This window comes from Salvia hispanica, chromosome 5, assembly GCF_029641045.1.
Source record: "Salvia hispanica isolate PSC_SH4W2 chromosome 5, Shi_PSC_v1, whole genome shotgun sequence".
NCBI classification, from domain to species: Eukaryota; Viridiplantae; Streptophyta; class Magnoliopsida; order Lamiales; family Lamiaceae; genus Salvia; species Salvia hispanica.
The window spans coordinates 17923935-17948731 of NC_142696.1; the positions used below are offsets into that span (position 1 = coordinate 17923935).

The 24797-nt window shown below is 40.5% G+C and overlaps 1 protein-coding gene and 1 pseudogene across 1 annotated transcript; one reads left to right on the forward strand and one right to left on the reverse strand.

The window, feature by feature from the left end:
* Window positions 1-1756: 1756 nt before the first annotated feature.
* Window positions 1757-3478, reverse strand: LOC125187564 (uncharacterized). Its single transcript, XM_048084179.2, has 2 exons — window positions 3327-3478; window positions 1757-2150 (listed from the first exon to the last, which is right to left on the reverse strand). Exons 1-2 carry the CDS (start codon window positions 3367-3369, stop codon window positions 1948-1950), a joined length of 246 nt encoding a protein of 81 aa, XP_047940136.1. The 5' UTR covers window positions 3370-3478; the 3' UTR covers window positions 1757-1947.
* Window positions 3479-22284: 18806 nt separating this feature from the next.
* On the forward strand, window positions 22285-22944 carry LOC148926386 (uncharacterized; annotated as a pseudogene).
* The last annotated feature ends 1853 nt before the right edge of the window (window positions 22945-24797 follow it).

A 24797-nucleotide genomic window follows, 5' to 3' on the forward strand; every position in this document is an offset into this window, starting at 1 on the left:
GGGAAAGTTATGGGCCATAATTATAATAATTGTTCCTTCAAATCCCAATACATTCACATTGTGTTAAAAGCAGGAAGTTGCTTGGAAAATCATACATGACCCACTCTAATTTCAAAAGTCGCATCTCTTATCATTTTTTGGAACTAATTATCTTTAGCTTTTTCCATATTTGCAAGAAAAGTATGATTCACGACACAATTTTTTTTGATTGATTCATGAAGGATAACCTATACTACTATTTATGTGATTAAAGAAAACAATTATGAACTTTGTTGAAAATGCATTTTAGATGTTTGATTTCGATAAATATAGTTTAGTAGTACAGTAAATTATTTTTCATGTATGTGTTTAATTCGATATAAATGGTTGCTATGGTTGGTGATCGGTCTTTTCTTTCTTGACTAAGGGTTTACTTTGGGTACGAAGACTTGGAAACTATACAAAATAACAGAGAAAAATGGAATCGAATAAAAGTGGGAAACACTAGTGGAATTTTGCTTCAAAAATAATTTTATCAGAAAAGGAAATTTAGGGATTAATTTTGCTTTTATTTCATATGAAGTTAAGGATTTTTATTGTATGTTAAAAAGTAGGGGTAGATCAAAATGGAATTATGGGATATTTGCAAATTGGAGGACGACGAAAAGTTTTCGATTAAAACTTAACCATATTAAGATGTTAACAACTTATCGCCAAATGGAGACCCATCATAATAGTTCTTCTTTTATACAATAACAAAAGGGCTTGTTATTATATACAATATACTGAATTAATTAGAAAAGAAAAACTCTCCCTCCGCCTACAGTCTCTTAAGCACGAATTTTGAGAGAATAATGTAAATAAGATAATTAAATATAAGAAAATAATTGTGTTGTATAGTTTGCTAAAAAAGAGAAAATGATTGTGTTATAGTTTTGATATAATTAAATATAAGAAATTAATTGTGTTATATAGTTTGCTAAAAAAGAGAAAATAATTGTGTTATAGTTTGATAAAAAAGAAATGACTCACATTAATTAGGACAACACAAAAAATAATACAAGTAATTATAAACGGGTGAATACTTTTTCTTGAAGCTATGCGTGAAAGTGATCAAACCCTCACGCTCCAGTTATATAACCATTGTTTATAAAAAATAAACATACTACTACTCCATTCATTCATTGATTTTATTCTATAAAAATATAGAAATAAAAAGTAATTGGAGTAAATAAGAGATACATAGAAAGAAATGTGATTAAAGTATTAATAGTAGAGTAAGAAATCTACCTTATTCGAAAGAAAAAGTTGCTAAAAAGAAAAGACGTAAGTATTTTTTATGAGATAAAGCAAAATAAAAATAAAAAAAATCTATTTTTATAAACACCGAACATACATATGAATTTGGGAAATATTGAATACACTTTTTGCGATTTTACTAAAGCTGGATATGTTGTCAATGGCAAAACTAGTTATATTTATCATATTTCTTTATCATTCAAACTTGCACCTTTTGGGATAAATATTAAAATAAATCAAATTTAATCTACCTAAAATGAGTATTTTATATGGCGCTATGAATAAATTCCATCTGTCCGTGACAGATAGTAGTGGAGTAGTACTTCGCAATAACATACATATGAGTATATGACAAGCACCCACACAAATTATAAAATTATTTGACAGCAAACAAAAAGAACAAACAAATTTATTATTTATATTGATGCAATGTGAATTACTCTCCACCATTGACACCTTAATGTTGAAAAACATGGCCTGCCAAGAACTATCCATTAAATAACTCATACAATTCATCAAGAAATTCATCAACAAGGCCAAAACTCCAAATGCAGATTAGTCAACCAAATCCAAGAGATTCAAGCATAGAGCATCAAGGATACAAAACGATGTTACTCATCGAGGAGATGAAATAACTATCACCATTCCTATAATCAAGAAGCATCAGTACTATTTATTGGGGTGAACTACTGCTCCGACCACAGCTTCAACCTCTTCCTTCACGCGTTGAACAACACTTGGACCTTTGACTTCATCAACTGGAGTGTTCTGATCGATGTCATCGCTCTTTCCATGTGTCTCTTCCTTATGGACCCTTGACCCACTCTCATTCTTAGTCTCCCCGGTCACATTTGATCCTTTTGCGCCATTGTCTAATGCAAAGATAGGAACACTAATTGAATACTAATATCTAGGTCCCTTTCAAGAGATCATTTCATACATGTTTACCAGTGACAACAAATCAACTCTTTGTATATCAAAATGAATCCCAAGTCCAGTCTTAGCTCAATCCACTACTAATTCGGGCAAATTGCTAGTATTATAAAGTGTTGATAAGTACTCCCTCTATCCCACTAAAGATGACCCACTTTCCTTTTTGGTTTGTCCTAACCAAGATGACCCATTATTAAAAATGGAAACACATTTATCTCAACTTTATTCTCTCTCTCTCTCTCTTACTTTACACAAAAAATAAAGGTGCATAAAACTCCGTGCCGCCTGAGGAAGGGGTCATCTCCCTTGGGACGGAGGGAGTACTATGTATTCAGACGGTTGAGACGTATTCCTTTTTGGTAGACCCAATCTAAGTGAGACGTTTCCTTTTTTGGCAACAATCAACTCACTCCTCTCTCCTACTTTATCCTCTTCAAAATAAGTTCACTAAGCTTATTGATTAGTTGGAAACAAGTTGAACTATCGGTCTATCCCAGCCCGTGAGCATATAAATGAGACGAGGTTGAGCTTGGTAGTCGTCGTGTAAGTAGATATGATCTATGAGGCCAAATTATAGCTACAAGATAATACTACTCCTATTACACAGTATAATTTGTTGCAAACCTACAAAAATGTTTAAGCCATACTACAAGTTATTTAAACTTTAACATTGAACACTTAGATCATTGATACTAATCCAAATTTCAACCAACTCAAATATATAGCAATAATTAGCTCAGAACCATAAGCTCTCATCAAATTTTCAAAGACGACTATCTCAAGTTATGCAAAATCAACCCACGCTTATCATGAAAAGGTCGAATCTTTGACATCAGATACACTTTATTATACACAGAAGCCACAAAAATTGAAAGCGCTTATCATGAAAAAGTCGAATCTTTGACATCAGATACACTTTATACACGGAAGCCACAAAAATTACAAAAATTATGAAGCTGGGAAGGTACATAAACGCATAGCATACTGCATATATGAATCGGAAAAAAGGATAAAACTGAAGCGAATTTAATGTTAATAAGAAGAAAAACATGACAACGGAAAGCTTCACAATAAGAAAGTTAATGAATGGAGCATATTAAACCGAATACTCTTACGAGTCTGAGAAATTGGATTGTCGATCCCTTGTCGATCTGCCATAGATGTCCAATTGATTTGTGTTTTCTTTGAAAGAGGTGAATCTCTGATATTGCATCAGTGCATCTGCTTAGAATGAATGAGCATTAAAATATAAGGCCCATTGGGCTTTTAAGTTTTTCGACTGCTTCTTGATTAAGCAAGTTTATGGGTTTTTATCAATGGGTATTACTGGGTAATGGTTGCTGCGTAATTAGTCAATTAAAATCAATCTATGTTATTTATAATGAATAAGCTCAATTTTCTATTACTCTTGCTTTTAATCATATCAACCAAATATTATTAAAATTATATCAAACATAATTTAGACAACCAAATAATAACATTAAATATCAATATAATTTATTTCTAAATGAAGTCCATCTTGAATTTCATGTTCAAAATTTTAAAAAATATTTCAAAATGTTATGCTACGTACTTTTACGTGAGCAACTTATATGAGCATCATTCTCGTTTGATACACGTTTAGCACTATTTATTTTGTTTCATATATTTGGTGTAATTTTATACCTTAAAAAAATTATTGGCATTTTTAATTTTACACAATTCATAAAAATAAAAATAAACTCGATTTGTCCATTTTTGTTATTTTATTCATTTATTTGAATATATAAAATAAAACAAACAATACTATACGTGCATCAAAAGAGAATGATGCTCATATAAAGTGCCCACATAAAGCATGATGCTCAAATAAGAATGATACTTATATTATATAAGGTCCTCCTGCTCCAAAGCTGCACCAAGAAGTTGCCAGAAGTCGAGAACTACCTCGAGGGACTTGGGCTCAATGCGCTCCTCGTCCAGATCTTCCACGATCCAAGGCTTACTTATGATCACAGGCCAGGTGAGACGTTGTGTGAACCGCCCAACCATGAGCCACAAACCGCATCGCCCACTCACCTCACGAAACCACGCCACCAACGAGCTTGAATGTCACGACCACAACTCCCTAGTGGTAGTGATTGCATCTATACGTGACTAAATAACACTTTAAAAAAAACAATATAGTGGGATAAGCATAACTGATAAGTCGAATATAGGACATTAGTCTCATAGGCGAAAGTGAATCAAGGCCAAAATAAAGTCAGAGTGCGGTTTAGGCTCATAAATTTCTAGTACAAAATCCTAATGCAGCGGAAAAGTCCAAGACAAAGTAGTATGTATGGAGACATACTACCTTGGGCTACCTATCTACTTATTTAAGGATCGTACCCAACACCTTCGCCTCCTCGTACACGTTCAACCTGCACATTAGAAAAGAAACATGCAGGGCTGAGTACTTGATATACTCAGTGGGCACATTGCCAAAAACATAATTTTCGTAAAAGTTTTGTCAGCCAGTTGAGTGAGCACGGGGTTTTAACTTAAAAGGCCCGAGTCACTAAAAGTACTTTTGTTTTGTAGTATTGATTGCGCAATCACGTAACATAGATACCATATCTGAAACGTATGTGAACCGGGAATGTGGCCACATTCCACGACGGTCACTGGACCGGCCAACTGAAAGCTAGCTCACGATCCCCATATGTGTACACTAGTCCGAGTAGGCTTTACTTCCCTACTGGGACCCGAATTCGATTAAACATAATTGGCATAGCCAAACAGATAGGTAATCCATAAAACATAAAATGGCATGACAAAACATAAATAGCACAATTTTCACATAATCATGCTAAAAGGCAAGTTCACATTTTGAAAGAAATGCCCACCTCAAAAGCTATCTCTCTAGCCAAACAAACTCCTTGAGTTGAATTCACACGATGCGCGAAGACGTCCCTTTAGAAATCATAGAAATAATATTTAATTAGGCTTACTAAGCCACATGAACTCAACATGAATGCATCCTAATCATTCTATTCCCTTCTTTTACTTCCTTAACTCGCAAAAGTCTTTTAGCGCTAACTACTCGAGCGACTTAAATCATTTGGAGGTTTTAACAAAATTAAACAAGTGATCAACTAAAACCCATCAATTTCATTTATCATCGTGGAATTTAACTAGTGGCCCAACTTAGAGGAATTAATACACAAAGGTAGTCCATTTCTCTAATTGATTTTCTTAGTACCTGTTTTTTTAATTAAAGAGGCCCAACATGCACTCCCTTAATTTAAATCCTCTGGCCCAAAGACAAAAAAATAAAAAGAGGCCCAGACTTCTCCTAAATTCCTCGGTTCTTACTCTCTCTCTCTCCTTTCCATTTCACCAAATCGATTTGGGGAAAAAAGAAATCCCTAGACTCATCTCCCTCCTTCCTCTCGGTGAAGGCGCCGCTCCACCCGGGTTGCCGGAGCGACGCCGGCGTTTCCCCTCGGCGTCTCGCGTCGCTGCCCATCGCCGGATGAATCGCCGTTGTTGCTCACATCTCCGTCACTTCCCACGGTGGCTCTGCACGGTCGGTTTCACCGCCGCCGTCGCGCCTTACTGGAGCTCGGCGGATCTGTGGCGTCAGGACAGAGGAGGCATTGCCTCCGTGACTCCCTCTACCGTTACTCTCGTTCGATCCCCAGCCGAACCATCTCCACAGCCTTCATCTCCGGTGAGGGATGATCGGCATCATCGGGATCTGTCTCTCCCTCCGTCTTGCCGCGACGCGGCTGTTGTCCGAGAGCTTGGAAGCTGCTTGTCACGGCCTCCCGATGCCGTCGCCGACGCTGCTCAGTCTGCTCCTCAGACCAGCGCCGACGCTACCGTGCCTCGCATCCCTCCGTCGTCGTCCAGATCAGGCAGCCCAAAACAAATTTTTTTTTTAAAAGCTAAGTCCTTTATACAACTTCTTTTAATTTGTTTGGCAGAAGCTTATGTTTTGGGATGAAGTCTTGTGTAAGCTAATGTTGTGGGAATCTATTGAGCTCTATGTTCTCTAAGTTCTTGGCTAAACTGTGTTGTTCTACAATGATGCAAGAGGGACTTGTTGAGGGGGGGGGGGGGTTACCTCTCGAAATTGACAGTAGCTTGAATCTCTAGTTTCCAAATTTTTCAAAGTTTACACCTTCTCCGAAGCTCCTAGTTTCAGTGTGAGGGAAAAGGTGTGAGCTTGAGTTGAGCAAAGAAATGCTTGTGGGAAGAAGAAAAAAAAATAAAAAAAATAAAAGTTACCTAGGGGTGTAGGAGCCGTCTGCAAGAGCTCTTCTCCTCACTCACAACTCTCTATTGTGGCTGAAAATTTTATGTGGAATTATGTTGTTGAGAAGTGGAGAGGGGAAGTGAGAGGGGCTGCTTTTATAAGCCTCAAACCTTGGCTTCTTGTAGCAGATTCTTGGGCAATGGAGTTCCTATATTTGGCTACAATTTTAGTTCCCTTTTAAGCTTTATGATTAGGCTTCCATGACTACTTTGGTGTAACTTATGAGGCTTCCTTCTTGGCTGCTCCAAAACGTCTATATGGGTCAAACTTGGGCTGCCCCTTTTTCAAGATCCTTACTCTTTTTATCTTACCACATTAACCTATGAATTTGCTGGACTTGTACTTATTCTATTTTTGGTGGTACCTTGGCAGGTTGATGTGGAGGTTCTCTTTTGGCACCTCTCTGGTCTCCAAGACCGAGAAGGATGTGAGAGGGGAAGAAGGTTTACTTATCATTTTTTTTTTTTTGTCTCTTATCCCCTTTGATTAATCCTTCATTCTAGGTTAGAGATAGATGAAAGTTGTACTCCCATTTCCATGCAATACTAGGTATTGGAGTTGTTAAAGAAGTGTATAGTATTCTTTATTTTAGTATTCTTCAATTAAGCATCATGATCATGCTGTGGAAATGGTCATGCATAGTTGAATCTTCCTATATGTTTACTCCCAAGTATAAATATATATATATATATTCATTATTCATTTACTTTCATACTTTACAAATTCTTTATCATTCCTTTAATAGAAGTGCCCCCCTTTGATTTCTCCATTTTGAAATTGTTCAAGCCCTTTATTTATGAAACCAAATACTTAGCATTCAAAGGTCGAGATTACAACGAGAGTTCTATGAGCACACAACTTCCAAAAGAAGCTAATTAAGTTAAAAGTTTCCGATTTATCTTGAAATGAAAGAATGAAATTCCGGGGCGTCACATTCCACCCTCCTTAAAAGAAATTTCGCCCCGAAATTTGTGCAGCTCTACTCGAAGAGTTCTGGGCATCGTTCCTTCATCGTATCCTCCGGTTCCCACGTAGCTTCTTCATAGCCGTGATGCTTCCACAGAACTTTCACTGTTACAATAGATTTATTTCTCAACTCCTTGATCTTCCGGTCCAAGATAGCCTCTGGCTTCTCTTCATAGCTTAAGTCTGGCTCCAAAACCATTTCTTCTTGGTGGACTATGTGTTTGGGGTCGAACACATATTTTCTCAATTGTGACACGTGAAAGACATTGTGTACATTTCCGAAGCTCGGTGGTAGCGCTAATCTATACGCCACAGGACCGACTTCCTCTAGAATTTCGTAGGGTCCGATGAAACGCGGCCTTAACTTGCCCTTGACGCCGAATCTCGTAATCCCTTTAGACGGGGATACCTTCAGAAAAACTTTGTCTCCCGCCATGAACTGCAAATCGGTTCGGCGAACATCAGCGTAAGACTTTTGCCTATCTTGAGCTTCCTTGATTCTTTCACGGATCTGTCGGACAATTACTATCATCTCCTCTACAGAATCCGGTCCAAGCATTTGCCTCTCACCGACTTCATCCCAGTAAAGCGGTGATCTACATTTCTTCTCATATAATGCTTCATACGGAGCCATGTTAATAGTTGCCTGGTAACTGTTGTTGTAAGCAAACTCTATAAGTGGTAGCACTGGCTCCCAATTTCCCCCGCGGTCGAGCACTACGGCTCTCAGCATATCTTCCAAGGTCTGGATTGTCCTTTCAGACTGCCCATCAGTCTGTGGATGGAATGCAGTACTGAAATTCAATCTGGTGCCCAGCTCTTGCTGCAGGCTTATCCAAAATCTAGAAGTAAATTTCGGATCACGGTCTGATGTGATTGTTACCGGTATTCCATGTAATCGTATGATCTCTTGCACATAGATTTGAGCTAACTTGTCCGATCCGTAAGTGATACGAATTGGTACGAAATGAGCGCTTTTGGTGAGGCGATCTATAATCACCCAGATGGCAGTGTTTCCTCGTTGGGACTTTGGCAGTCCCGTCACGAAGTCCATCGCAATGTGTTCCCATTTCCATTCTGGAATCTCTAGGGGTTGCAATTTCCCATAGGGTCGTTGATGTAGGGCCTTCACTTGTTGACACGCTAGGCATCTTTCTACAAACGACGCTATGCTCCTCTTCATGCCATCCCACCAAAATTGTTTCTTCATGTCTTGATACATTTTAGTACTTCCGGGGTGAGCAGTGTAAGGTGTTTCATGTGCTTCACTCATGATCTCATTTCTGAGTGCCTCGTCATTGGGTACACACAATCTTCCTTCAAAAGTGATGGCGTTATCCGCCTCCTCGCGGTAACTCTCTTCTTTTCCCGTCCTCACTTTAAGACGAATTTTCTCCAATGCTTCGTCACTCCTTTGAGCCTCAACTATTCTGGCCCTTAAGTCTGGTTCAATCACTAAGGTGGCGATCCTACTTTCCACCGTCTCTGGTGCTGTCACTACTTCCAGTCGCATCTTAGCAAACTCGCGTAGGAGCTCCTCATTCTGCGTGAGGAAAGTGGCCAATTGGGGTGTAGCCTTCCTGCTCAAGGCATCTGCCACTACATTCGCCTTGCCTGGGTGGTAATTTATACCACAGTCATAATCCTTGACTAATTCGAGCCATCTGCGTTGTCGCATATTCAAATCCTTCTGCTCGAAGAAGTACTTAAGGCTCTTGTGGTCCGTGAAGATCTCACATCGAACTCCGTAGAGGTGATGTCTCCAAATCTTCAGGGCATGTACCACTGCCGCCAATTCTAAGTCGTGTGTTGGGTAATTTAACTCATGCGTCCTCAATTGGCGTGATGCATATGCAATCACCTTGCCATTCTGCATCAGTACGTATCCGAGTCCGATCTTTGATGCATCTGTGTACACCACATAACCCGCTCCTGGAGCTGGCACGGCTAGGACTGGTGCGGTGGTCAGCTTTTCTTTTAACAGCTGGAAGCTTGCTTCACACTCCGGCGTCCAATTGACGTTAGCTCCTTTCTTGAGCTGTTGAGTCATTGGTCTAGCTATTTTAGAAAATCCTTCAATAAACCTTCGGTAGTATCCAGCCAAACCCAAGAAACTTCGAATCTCATTAGGTGTTGTTGGTGACTGCCAACGTTGTACTGCTTCCACCTTTGCAGGGTCCACGCGGATCCCTTCTGCCGTTACTATGTGTCCAAGGAAGTTCACCTCGTTAAGCCAGAACTCACATTTGCTAAACTTAGCATAGAGCTTCTCGGCTCTTAAAGTCTCCAAGGTGGTCCTCAGATGTTCCTCGTGTTCCTTCTCGTTCTTCGAGTAGATAAGCACATCATCTATAAAGACTAGGACGAACTTGTCCAAGTACGGGTGGAACACGCGGTTCATTAGGTCCATGAACACTGCCGGGGCATTTGTAAGCCCAAAAGGCATTACAGTGAATTCGTAATGGCCATATCTGGTGCGGAACGCAGTCTTGGGTACATCGTCCTGTCGGACTTTCAGTTGGTGATAACCTGATCTCAAGTCCATTTTTGAGAATACACCCGCCCCTCGAAGTTGGTCAAATAGGTCATCAATCCTCGGTAGCGGATACTTGTTCTTGAGCGTCAACTTGTTCAACTCTCGGTAGTCGATACACATTCTCAGTGTTCCGTCCTTCTTCTTCACGAAGAGCACTGGTGCGCCCCATGGTGACACACTGGGTCGGATGAAGCCCAGGTCTAGTAATTCCTGTAACTGTATCTTGAGTTCTTCTAACTCTTTAGGCGCCATTCTGTATGGTGCCTTCGATACTGGAGCAGACCCTGGTTCGAGATCGATTGTGAATTCCAATTGCCTGTCTGGCGGCAATCCTGGTAGTGCGTCAGGAAAGACATCTGAAAATTCTCGTACCACTGCTACATCCTCTATCTTTCGGTCCTCTTTCTCTTCTCCATTCAGATAGACGAGGTATGCAGGACATCCTTTCCTTATCATAGTGGTCGCTTGTAGTGCAGAAATTATGGACTTTCGTCGCCTCATGGAGATTCCGTGAAAGATTGTGGGTTCCTTTCCTGGGTATTGCAGCGAGATCTGCCTTTCCTTACAAAGAATGGTAGCGTAGTTTTCGGCTAACCAATCCATTCCCAATATGATGTCGACGCTCCACATCAACATCACATGCAAATTGTGAGCCACTAACTTAAGGTTTCCCATGGTGAATTCTACGTTCGAGCAAGTTCGTGAGATATCTATAAGGCCTCCTACGGGTGAGGACACCCTCATCTTATGTTCGATTGCAACAGTAGGAAGTTCTAAAGTATCCACGCAAGGTGCTGATATGAATGAGTGGGATGCACCAGTATCAAACAAAATGGCAATAGGTATGTTGAGGAGAGTTCCCATACCTGCCAGATTGCCCTGCTCCTGGTTCCCTTGCTCCATCTTGGGTTGTTTCTGCCTCAGTGCAAAAGCCCTGGCCTGAGTGGGAAGCCTCTGACATAACTGCCGCTGGTGTTGTGGTGCTGGGGGTAGGGTTGCCTTTCCTCTCGGCTCAGCTTGAAGTGCCCGCAGTTGCGGACGCTGCCCCTGATAGTTCTGTCTCCCTCTTACTCCAGCATTCTTATCTGGGCATTCTCTAGAGAAGTGTCTGCCCTTTCCACAGTTGAAGCACCTATCAGTCCCAGCCCTGCACTCCCCATGATGATTCTTTGAGCACTTAGCACAGGGAGGGGCTCTAGTTTGGTGCTCTACCATCTGATTCGGAGCGGTTTGCCTTCCACCATTCTGTGGTGGCTTCGGAGCAAATTGTTGTCTCTTATTCTCATGTGGGGCACGATCTCCATCCCACTTCCTTTTCTCTCGGAAGTTTTGTTGTTGCTGAGGTGGTGTTGCGGCAACAAGCATAGTTGACTTCTCTTTGGGCATGGCTGCCTCAATATCCAAAGCTCGACTCAGTGATTCGGGGTATGATAACCCTCCAACGCTTGCTAAGGCCATCCTTATTTCGTACCTCAGACCGGCACAAAACTTATCAGCCATCTTTTCATCAGTATCAACTTGGTCAGGCGCATAGCGAGACATGTCGCAGAACATTCTGTCATACTCAGTAACGGACATCCGTCCTTGTTTCAGATTATAGAACTCCACTTCCTTGGTCTTACGGTAACTCTTCGGAATATACTTATCATACATTCCAGTCTTGAATTCATTCCAAGTCATCAGAGCCAGTTGCTCCGGGGTCATAGTTTTCTTCCGTGCCTCCCACCAGAAATCAGCTGACCCTGTCAGTTGGAAGGTCACACAAGTCAAGCGTTCCTGGTCATTGCAGTGCAGGAAATTGAAGATACGCTCCAAGGCACGTATCCAGTTCTCGGCCGCAGCCGGATCCCCTAAGCCATTGAACACTGGGGGGTTCTGCCTCAGAAAAAGTTCTTCCACTCGCCGCTCCTGTGGAGGTGGAGGCGGCGGAGGAGGTGGTGGGGTCATTCCTCTCCCCGCTCCATTTCCTCGTGGTACATTTTGTGGCACCTCGCCATTCCTTCTTGGCACATTCTCAGGCGTTCCAGCACACCGCCTTGGTCGTCTGACACGTCTCCGTGGTGGCATTCTGATTAAGACAAGGGTTAACATGGATTTATACTCGTTGAATGTCATGATCGTACGCATTAGGTTCATTAAATACACCATTCTTTTGGACATAAGGAGAAAAATAACAAATAGCGAATAACATAGCCAAGAAACATCACATGTCATAAGTCAAGGGAAAATTGCCTCCAGTGAGGACTTAATATCTGATACATGCGAGGGCAAAAGGGAAATAAGAGAGCTCCTACAAAGTTCGATACATGAAATAAGGAAATGTAATGCTAAGCTACTGCAACGAACACGTCTGAGGCCCGTCAGATCAATCCTGCTCAGAGTCGCTGCTGATCCACATCGGGTCGCTATGACTAGTCCCCTGGTGGAGCACCTCGATCGGAGACAGCAGCTCCTCGGGGTGCCCTGGCACTACAACGGGCTCTGGTGGCTCTGGGGCTGCCACTGGTGCCATGGGAATGTCGGTCCTAGCGGCCAAATCCCTGCGCAAACGCCATATGCGGTGGTATAGCTCACTGAAGGGAGTCAAGTCCACCGGGTGGTGGGACAGCTGTAGCACCTCAGGGTGGGGCTCCACTGGAGGTGGAGGTGTCTCTGGTGGAGGTCCGGCCGGTGGTGGGGGAACGAACTCCATCCCCAAGTCAGCGAGGCCGCCAATCTGTGGCTCCTCCTCAGCGGGACCATCCTCCCTCATCTCGCTCCACTCCAAAACCTCCTCGGGCTCCTCATCCGGGTCCTCTCCCTCGGAGTCCTCCTCACTGACCTCATCGTCGTCCATGCCCTCCTCCTCTGAGTTCTTGTCGTCATCCTCATCCGCCGCGTGGCTCCCCATAGGCTCGGTCTCATCACTCGAGTCGGGCGTAACCTCTACTCGGCCCCTCTCGCGGGCGGGAGCTCGAGACGACTGTCCCTCCTCGAATACTCCGCCTGCACCCCGCATGAGGGCCAAGGGTGGCAACCTGCGGAATCCCTCGCTCCCGGGCGCCTGCGTCTCTGGTGGGGGCCCATCACCGAAGTGGAAGCACCCTGCTGAGACCGCGCTCAGGAAACCGGGCATATCCCCAATAGGCTCATACGTGGGAGGTGGGGACGACGTGTACAACTCGGCAGTGGCCGTCATCCAACTCTGCCACTTCTCAGGAAACAAACCGACGAGCCTCATGATACCCTCGTAGGGCTTCACCCCATGACAGTTGGCCTCCTCCCATAACTTCGCGTAGTGAGCCACGAACTCCGCCAGCGTATCCCCATGGCAGCGGCGGTAGGACCGGAAATAGCGAACCACTGCCTCGGAATCCGTGCCAGCTCGGAGCGGCCTACGATGGGTGTAGCGCTGTCATGCCATCTGTACGAAAGAATGGGCTCTCAAAAACGCGAAAAGAGAAAATAAAGTATAGAAGTAATATGCATAGTGAACTATATAGTACTAGCCGTCGTATCGATAAACCGTTAGGGTTTTCCCCGATAGGGGTAGATTGTATTAGTATTCGTTTTGAGTGACACGCGGGTCCTCAGAATTTTGGACGTTCTTCCTCCTTTTTAAACGTAAAGGTCGTAATATAGTATGTCGTAGTTCGCATTTATTATTCCATATTCCAATAAAAGTTAGGGGTTCGCCCTAACTTGCATGTGCCCATTGATTTCATCGCTCTTGGAAGCGGTGAAAGAGTTGTCATTCACAACTATTTGTTCATAGGTATTCTAGTCTAATATACTTTCTTAGGCGCTCTAGATTCGCATGCATAGTCCCAGATATGAGTTATTAACACCATCACCATAAGTTCAAAGATCACATAGTTGATCATGCATAGCACATTACACTTAGTGTCCAAAAAGCAACTCCTAAAGTTTCATGAAAGATACATCTTCCTCAAAAAGGTGGTATAGTTTTTGCATGACTAAAACATTATTATATATTATTTTTTTTTTGAAACTTTTCAAGAAATATAGGTATTTACCTCCTTTGTTGTGGTTGAACGCGACGAGTCGAGGTGTTGGGTCCCATTTAAACTTTCCACTTTAGTCATATTCTAGTCTAGTACTATCATTCTAGACTAAGGCTTGAAAGAAGGTTCTTGGGTCCAGAGCGAAAGAACGGTGCTCTGATACCACTCTGTCACGACCACAACACCCTAGTGGTAGTGATTGCATCTATACGTGACTAAATAACACTTTAAAAAAAACAATATAGTGGGATAAGCATAACTGATAAGTCGAATATAGGACATTAGTCTCATAGGCGAAAGTGAATCAAGGCCAAAATAAAGTCAGAGTGCGGTTTAGGCTCATAAATTTCTAGTACAAAATCCTAATGCAGCGGAAAAGTCCAAGACAAAGTAGTATGTATGAAGACATACTACCTTGGGCTACCTATGTTTTGGGATGAAGTCTTGTGTAAGCTAATGTTGTGGGAATCTATTGAGCTCTATGTTCTCTAAGTTCTTGGCTAAACTGTGTTGTTCTACAATGATGCAAGAGGGACTTGTTGAGGGGGGGGGGGGGGGGGGTTACCTCTCGAAATTGACAGTAGCTTGAATCTCTAGTTTCCAAATTTTTCAAAGTTTACACCTTATCCGAAGCTCCTAGTTTCAGTGTGAGGGAAAAGGTGTGAGCTTGAGTTGAGCAAAGAAATGCTTGTGGGAAGAAGAAAAAAAAATAAAAAAAATAAAAGTTACCTAGGGGTGTAGGAGCCGTCTGCAAGAGCTCTTCTCCTCACTCACAACTCTCTATTGTGGCTGAAAATTTTATGTGGAATTATGTTGTTGAGAAGTGGAGAGGGGAAGTGAGAGGGGCTGCTTTTATAAGCCTCAAACCTTGGCTTCTTGTAGCAGATTCTTGGGCAATGGAGTTCCTATATTTGGCTACAATTTTAGTTCCCTTTTAAGCTTTATGATTAGGCTTCCATGACTACTTTGGTGTAACTTATGAGGCTTCCTTCTTGGCTGCTCCAAAACGTCTATATGGGTCAAACTTGGGCTGCCCCTTTTTCAAGATCCTTACTCTTTTTATCTTACCACATTAACCTATGAATTTGCTGGACTTGTACTTATTCTATTTTTGGTGGTACCTTGGCAGGTTGATGTGGAGGTTCTCTTTTGGCACCTCTCTGGTCTCCAAGACCGAGAAGGATGTGAGAGGGGAAGAAGGTTTACTTATCATTTTTTTTTTTTTTTGTCTCTTATCCCCTTTGATTAATCCTTCATTCTAGGTTAGAGATAGATGAAAGTTGTACTCCCATTTCCATGCAATACTAGGTATTGGAGTTGTTAAAGAAGTTTATAGTATTCTTTATTTTAGTATTCTTCAATTAAGCATCATGATCATGCTGTGGAAATGGTCATGCATAGTTGAATCTTCCTATATGTTTACTCCCAAGTATATATATATATATATATATATATATATATATATATATATATATATATATATATATTCATTATTCATTTACTTTCATACTTTACAAATTCTTTATCATTCCTTTAATAGAAGTGCCCCCCTTTGATTTCTCCATTTTGAAATTGTTCAAGCCCTTTATTTATGAAACAAAATACTTAGCATTCAAAGGTCGAGATTACAACGAGAGTTCTATGAGCACACAACTTCCAAAAGAAGCTAATTAAGTTAAAAGTTTCCGATTTATCTTGAAATGAAAGAATGAAATTCCGGGGCGTCACATTGAAGCACCATTGCTCGACTCCCACACTCTGCTCGGCTCTCACCCACCACTAACGGATTCTCTCGACTCATACACTCACACGCCGATGCAGCACGATCGCTCATCCTTACCACAACTAACTTACAAAGAGAAGCACAACTAGCCGGAGATCAAGAGAGATTATTATAAATGGGTCACTCACCCCTTAAAAGGCCTTATAAGGTGGAGGGTTGTCCATAATTATATAGATGAGCTGGGATCATCACCAAGTCGATGTGGGACAAGATTTAAGAGTTCTAACACGCCCCCTCACATGTGGGCTGGAATGACACATCAGATTTCCAACACGTGGGTAGGCAAGAGAATAGATAAAGAGATAAAAATTCATCATCGACTTAGGCCCGCTTTGATACCATATTAGAAATGGCCCACTTACCCCTTAAAAGGCTTATAAGGGAGATGGTTATCCATACTTATATAGATGAGCTAGGATCATCACCAAGTCGAGGTGGGACAAGATTTAAGAGTTTTAACAGAGATCACCAGAGAAGAAGAGGAGAAGAAAGTAACTGTTGAGAGAAATGAAATGATAGAGATAGAGAGAGACGGTTTTGAGAACAAAATGAGACGCTGGAATGTAACGAAGAATATGATATATACCTAAAAATCGAACCGGACCGGCCGGTTCAACCGGTTGGACCACATACCAGTAGGTTCGATCTGGTTTGCCTTTAAAAATCGTCTGTAGTTGACCTGCCCAGAATTGGTAAAACCGGCCGGCCGAACCGGTTGGACGCTAACCGGGAACTGGTTTATCTATATTTAAATATTTTATAAAATATTATTTTGCTAGGGTTGTGGGGTCTTTGCTTTGAGATTAGTTTCACAGAAACACTTTCACGTCGCTTCCACTTCTCCCTCCACTCTCTCCCTCGATTTTCCACACCTATCTGTCGCCGACCTCGCTACCTCCGCTGCCTCAAATCGCCCCTCTAGCCTATTGGACTCCTTCTCGTCACTCATTCTCTCTTGCTCTCCAGTGCCGCTCGTTTTCCTCTCCTAGATCACATCCAACACCGCACTTGACCGCCTTCGCATCCCCATCACCGCCACACAGTTAGAGGTTGGTTAACCTTCCATTTTGTTCTTCACTGCTGTTTTTTTTCGAAAGATTAATGCTTCATCTCTTTCATACTATCTTAATTCGTGGAGGAATGGAGTAAAATTATGTGTATATATATTTATAGTTGTTAGTTTGAAAGAAGTCAAGAATGGTATGCATGTGTCTGTTTCTCAAATTTAATACACTGCACTATGTTCTCTCTAGATTAGATATGTACATTGTTTGATATCGTGATTGCATTTCAGATGAAAAATCAGTTTGCTTCAAAAGGAAAAGAATTAGTTTAATAGATACACATAAATATCATAAAAAAGTTGTGTCTATTTATATGTCTTGCAGAAAATGAGTGAGGGTGACTCACGTACGATTGATCAACAAAGTGGTGGCAACAACGCTTCAAAATACCGAGTGAAAAAAGATCAAGCATGGCAGTATTGTACCGCTGATGATGGTGGTGGATCATAAAAACTCATTTGTGATTTTTGTCATGTAACAATCCGCGGTGGAGGAATTCACTAGATGAATGAGCATCTAGCCGGCATAACTGGTAATGTTGTTTCATGTTCTAAAGTCATTTCTAAAGTTCATTTTCAAATGAAATCATCACTAAAAGAACATCAAGACAAGAAAAAGGAGAAGATTATGAGTGCTAGTGATGAGAACCAATGTGATAGTGAGTTCCAAGGTGATGATATTCAAGAAGTTTAATACAATAAGGGTATGGGAGTTGATCTTAATAAGAGAAAGAGAATGAGTGATTTGAAAGATTATATGAAACCATGGGAAGGAAATGATACATCTCAGCCTACTCTAAAAGCATGCATTTAAAGTAAGACGAGATGACATGAAACTGATATGTCATTATCTTTATGGTTTTATGATGCTTGTATTCCCACTCAATGATGTGAATTCACCCTTTTACAAGCGGACAATTAATATGGTAGCAACTATGGGGTAAGGGTATTTAGGACCCAATTATCATGCACTTATGATTCCTTTGATGAAAGAAGCCAAGTTATCTATCCAAGCTAATGTTGATGGTATGCACAGTAAATGGGTTAAATCCGGATGCACAATAATGGGCGATGGTTAGACAGATAATAGAAATAAAGCTTTGATAAACTTGTTAGTTTATTGTCAACTTTGTGTGTCATTCATTATGTCTGTTGATATCTCTATAGAGGAAAATGCAGAGAATTTGTGCAACTTGTTTTCAGAAATTGTTCGACCTCAACATATAGTGCATATGGTTACTGATAATGCTCCAAACTACAAATTTGCCGGTACTTTGTTGAGTGAAAAATATCCTTCAGTTACTTAGTCACCTTGTGCTGCTTATTGTACCAACTTAATCATGAAGGGTATGTCAAAATTGACTCTAGTACAAGATGTAATAACTCGTGCATCTAGGATCACTGTTTTTGTTTATAATCACAAGTGGCCTCTTAGTTGGTTAAGAACTAGGCCAGGGTGGACATAAATCATTAGGCCAGGTGATACTCGGTTTGGTACCGACTTCATAGCATTGAAGAGCTTATATGATCATAAAGATCACTTGCAAGCATTAGTTATCAGTCAAAAAATTCTTGAGAGTGACTAAAGCAAAATAAGCTAAACAAGTGATTTCAAATGAGAAGTTTTGGGATAATTGTTTAATTATTTCCAAGATCATGGGTCCGATTAATAGATTATTGCACATATGTGATTCTGATGAGAAACTTCACTTGGTTATGTTTATGAAGGCATGTGGAGAGTGGTGAAAGGAGTGAAAGAGTTGTTCAAGAATAAGGAGAAGTTATACGAGAAGTTCGTTGATATGATTGAATCAAGGTGGGATAGGATGTTGAAAAAGAATCTGCACGCAACTGCATTTTGGTTGAATCCAGCCTTCCAATATGATCCCGAAAGCCCTACTGATACCTTAGAGGTGATAGCAGGATTGCTTAATGTTTTTGAGACTTTGCTCCCAAGTGTAGATGGTATGATGAAGGAGATGAATATCTTCTGAAAAAAGGTTAGGCTTTTTAATGGTGACTGCTAGGGGTGAGCATTCGGGATTCGATTCGTTTTTTTGCCAAAATCGAACCGAACCCGAAAAACCAAATTTAGGCTAAAATTGAAACCAAACCGAATCGAAAAACCAAAAAACCAAAAACCGAACTTAAAAAACCAAACTAAACCGAAAAAACTGAAATTATACGAAAAACCGAATAACCTAAAACCGAAAAACAGGAGAAAAAAAAAGCATAAAGTTACACCTTTTGAAGTTCGACTCATGATTAAACTGAAATTTAACTAGATTTTTATGTCAATTTGGAAAAATAAACTTAATCCATATATATGTTAAGTGAAATGGAGTTGTTGGGGTTTGTATACTAAAAGATGCTTCGAGCGTACATGCCTTTGACAGTCAGCTTGTGCATGTATACAAGAAACGCCACGTCCACTTGTTTACCTATTTATGAGAATAAATAATATAATATAATGGTTTATTATTGAAATATGATAAACAAGTCTAAGGCTTTTTACTAAGAAAGTCAAGTAGGGAAATTCGATGAATCTCCTCATGAGTTTTCCAGTAAGGGACTTGACCAGATCTAGTAAGAAGAAAAACGTATTCACAACCTAGATAGGCTTTGGCTACCTATTGGTACGGTTGCGGTGTTTGTGATAATTCTCTCTTACCTAAGACGAGATTAGTAACACCAGTGTGGTAAAGCACAGAAATGATCTAATATGAAATGTATTCTTTATTGCTAACTACTGTAAGAATATATTTCAGAAATTTTAGTATTTTCTAGTCTATGGAATTAATATCAATACTGTTTATTCAGTCATACGCCACTTTGACTTATCAATATGTGAGAGTTTGTATTTAACTCAAGTTCATGATATCTTGGGTGGTAGTAATTGAATAACATAAAGGTATTAGAATATTGTTTCATAGAATTCGCGTGACCAGTGTGGTATGATTAAATCCCTAAGGGGTGATCCCCAAGAGGTGTTTGAAAAAGGAATTTATTATTTAGAAAACTGCGTAATTGGAATTTATTCCACGAATAATAAATAAAGTTTCAAACTAGAAAAACTCTTTGGAGAATTAATTTAATTCTAGTCACATAGCATACAAAAGAATTAAATTGACGGATCAAGATAATCTTAAACGCGGGAAATATTATAAAATAAATTGGACCCAAGTTATTTGTAATTTGGTGATTTAGGTGGGAGTGCAATATTATTCTTTAGTGGAACAAAATAATATTCCATTGATAATATATTAAATCATGGGTCATTTGATTTAATTAGTTAATTATCTAATGGGTAGCCCAACACCTAAATCATTCCATGGATCCCCTTACTAGCCCATTAAGTCTATTATAAATAGTGAGGAGTATGGGAAACCCTAGCACACCACACAATACACAACACACACTAAACCCTAACCCTAGCCGCCATTCTTGGCGTCTCTCTCTCTCTCCCTCTTGGCTCGATTTTCGTGACTAGCACGTGGGAGATTTAGGGTTTTTGTTTTGTTCTTGATCTATCCTAATTCATAGCATTAGATCGAGACAATCTCGTGTTTTGTGTTTGGTTTTCCTAGATCTCTTCAAAGCTATTTGTTGATTATCCAAGATCCGCCCACACGGATGGATGATCAAGGACAAGAGAATAGTACGGAAGATTCGTGGTCGATAAACCAAGGATCTCCGGGTGGTTTAGCTAGCAACGTCAATCCGATGTCGGATTATGAGGTAACATTTAATTCACGTCGAATATGCATGTTTATGTGAATATTTGATGTGTGTTCTATAGATCTATGTTTATTGCATGAAATTGGAATCGAATGCATAATCACCTAAATAGATCTGTTAATGACCTGTTTGTTTTCCGCGTCTTCCGCTGCGGTAGTCCCAACAGGAGTTGCATCTGCATCTGCATCAAAGTAGAGAGAGGCAAATGGGTTAAATAATTGTGCAATTGAAGATTTGGGTAGTGTTTTACCTGAAGCTGAAGTCGTGTAAAGCGACGGCGTGAAGCCGTGGGGACTGAGGAGCGACAGCGTGAAGCTCTCTCTCTCGGACGGTGTGGAGGGGCGTCGGGCCGAAGTTGGCTGCTGGAGGGGCGACGGCTTGGTGATGGAGAGGAAAGGAGAGGAGATGAGAGGTGGAGAGATTTGGGGAGAAGGAGGAGGCAGAGCGGCGGCTGGAGGAGTCTTCACAGAAACGCAAACATGATTGTTGTGATGTTTTAGTTTTAGGGTTTTATTTTTTAAGTATATTTAAATAATATATATATATATATATACATATTAAAATATAATTCGGTTATTTGGTTATTTGTTTTTTTTTTCCGTCCGAACCGAACCAGACCGAAAAATCGAAATTTTCAGAATTTTAAAATCGAACCGAACCGAAAAAACTAAACAAACCGAACCAAATTTTAAATTTTCGGTTTGGATCGATTCGAATATTCAGTTTTTCAGTTTTTTTGCTCACCCCTAGTGACTGCCATTTGCCACCATGAGTGAAGTGCCATGGCGTGTATGGCATCACTTTTGATTGGGCTACCCCCAATCCTCAATCCAATTAGCAAATAAGACGGCCCAAATGTATTTTAACACTTAACCTGGCTCAAATCTGGTCCAATTAATAAAAAACTTGAGAATTAAGTCAAAATCTAGGGTTTTTTTTCTTAGAATAATATTTCTCTCCCACAAAACCCTAGCAGCGCTAACCTCCAAAAAAACCCTAGCTACGCAAACACTGCCCGACGCTGTGCCCCCGACGCCGCCTCCCGTCTGTCGTCACCGCCCCCCGTCGTCGGTCAGCGCCGCCACAGATTCTTAATGTAATTTCTGATTTCCATTCATATGAGTTAATAAATTCAAGCATTATTTATTTCAAAATTCAAACAAATTGCATAATATTATCATACACTTTATAAAACATGCTTCTCTATTTTGAAATACAGTTAATACAATTTTCCGAATGTCTCATGGAGAAGAAGCCACATGTATCAATGGCAACTAGTGGTGCTTATTCTAGTAATGTTACTGCTACTAGAACAGATCTGGGGTGGAAGTATTGCATTCAAGTGTACAAGAGATCCACTAATAATGTACAATGCATTTTTTTTTACAAACAAATGAATGGTGGTATCACTAGGGCAAAGAATACTTGATGGAAAAGAAGGGAAATGTTGTTCATGCCCTAAGTGTCCGAAAAGTGTTCGTGAAGAACTTTAGAAATATTTTACCAACAAAAGAGTCGTGGGATCCTCTCAGATTCCTATGTCTAGTCATTCTGCTAGACATGTTGATCTTGGTGGCTTAGGGTTTAATGATGATGAAGATGAAGATGACATGAGACCTAATGTGGGTCAAACACAAAAGCAAGCAGATCGTCATTTGAAAGAGCCTATGGATTTATATTCTAGAAATACCGAGACATTCGATGCAAAAGCGAAGCAAAGAGAGGCTGAGGCAGCTGAATGTGAGGGAAGCTGCTGACAAAGAAGCTGTAACCCGAGTTCATCAATCTATTGCTCGTTTTTGGTACTAAGTGGGATTGTCATTCAACTTGTTTCAATTGTCAAGCTTTCAAGATGTGCTCCATGTAGTTGGTGACTTTGGTAAGTATTTGTGTGCTTCTAGCTACCATGACATTCGAGTTCTCTCTTAGAGAATGAGATCATATATACAGATGCATTGGTGAAGAAAAAGAAGAAGGGATGGAAGCTATATGGTTGCACAATCATGTCAGATGAATGGACTGATATGAGACAAAGGAGTATTATTAACTTCTTGGTTAATTTTCTAGTGGATCGGTCTTTATTAAATCTATTGATGCATCTAGCTTCGTCAAAACATGGGAAAAAAATGTTTGAGTTGCTTGATTCTGTTGTGGACGAGATCGGCGAAGAACACGTTGTCCAAGTAGTAATAGATAATGGGAGTAACTATGTAGCCGCTGGAAAGATGTTGATGGAAAAGAGAAAATATCTTTATTGGACTCCATGTGTAGCTCACTACATAGATCTCATGCGAAATTGGTAAAATTTCGGTCATTCAAAGAATAATTCGAAGGGACACAGTTTTACCTTACACTTGTTGAGAACTTTCACAAAGAAGGACTTGGTGAGGCCAACCATCACTCTGCTACATCCTTTTTATCATTAGAAAGGTTACAAAAGGAGAAATATAATATTAGGAAAATGTTTCTGATGAGTGGATCCAAAACAAGCTTTTAAAAGAAGTTGAGGGAAAGGAAGCAGCTAGGACATCACAATATTCTCCTTTCTGAAAGAATGTAGTTTACATTCTCAAAGTTATGGCTCCCCTTTTAGGGGTTCTTAGATTGGTGGATGGTGAAAGGAAACCGGTAATGAGCCATATTTATGAGGCAATGGAGAAGGAAAAATAAACAATCGCGAAGTCTTTTGATGGGCTTGAGCAAAGATACTCCGATATTTTCGAAGGTGGAATTGACAACTCCATAGGCTATTGCATGCAACTGGCCACTTTTTGAATCCGACCATCTTTTATGATCATTCAGAAATGTGATTTGATGTTGAGATAACTTCAGGGTTGTTTGAATGCATCAAACGAGTGGTGCCAAAGAAAAAAGATCAAAAAACGACAATGAAGCAGTTGGAAATTTACAAAGCTGCATCAGGCTTATTTGATGATGAAATTGCAAAAGAGCAAATTAAAGAATTGTCTCATGGTGTGAATCTTTACATTTAACTCCATTAAATTTTTGAGTTCTAATTTCTAATCTAGGTAGTACTTTATTTGGCTTTGTAGCTAATTAGTGGAGTTTGCATGGCACCTCAGCTCCTCTGTTGCAAATATTTGCGATGAAAGTTTTAAGCTTGACTTGTAGTGCTTCAGGGTGTGAGCGTAATTGGAGTTTTTTCGAGCAAGTAATTGACAAATCTTTTATTATATTTTGGTTTTCAATTTTAAACTTCTAATATATTATTATAATTATAAACCTAGAGGATTGATCTGCTAGGCGTCATTATGTGAGCGTTGGGTGAGCGATATGGGACGTGACAACATCATCATCAATTTCTTTCTTCCTTTCTAATCTCCTATCTCCTCTCTCCTTTCTCCTATCTCATTGTCACTAATTCTCTATTTCTCTTCCTCCTCTGTAATTCCATCTCTCATTCTCTCTCCTTCTACTAATACTTCCACTCCCCTTCTCTCCTCCCATGAACATTTATTTTCTGATCTGCATCAATTTTGTTATACATTTTTCTCATAAAACTCTTGGAACAATTTCGACCGTAAAGTTTGAGAAATGCCGCCAAGTCAACGACGGATGCACGCCTTTAGACGACAGCGGTGAACCCGACGGCACCGGTGATCCTGTCTCAGCAGGCGAATGGCGTTGGTCACCACTTACCGGCGCGGTGGTGCTGGAGGATGGTCGATGCCCGCGCATAGGGGAGGCTCGAGTCCTCGATTTAGAGTTTTTGTATTGAACGAAAGAGATAGATAGATAGATAGATAAAGAGGTAGGGACAGAGCAGCGATGTACGAGCTCTGGCTATCTCGCGTCAGCGATGAACATGCGGCAACTAGAGGAGAAATCGGCTATGGCGGTTCCAATTTGGGGGTGACGAATTGAAAACGAAAAGTGAGGTGATTTGGGGAAGAAAGAATCGAGATAGAACAAGAGAGAGAATGGCGTAAGAGAGGAGAGAGGTGAGAGAGAGAGTTGACGCAGATACAAAAATAGCAAATGACCACAGGAGAAGAGAATGGAAGCGAGAGTATTAGGAATTACACATAGGAGGAAGAGAGAGTGAGAATTAGAGAGGAGAAAATGAAGTTAGAAAATTGATGATGATGTTGCCACGCCATAAATCGCTCACCAAGCGCACACATAGTGACGCCTAGCAGATAAATTCTCTATAGTTCTATTATTATATTTATATGGCTGATTCATTCGAAAAA

Bases quoted from the DNA above. Each gene is read 5' to 3' on its own strand.
- LOC125187564 (XM_048084179.2), bottom strand. From the start codon at position 3,369: ATGGCAGATCGACAAGGGATCGACAATCCAATTTCTCAGACTC. The intron at 2,151-3,326 runs GTAAGAGTATTC...TCTTTGCATTAG, and splicing joins CAATCCAATTTCTCAGACTC to ACAATGGCGCAAAAGGATCA.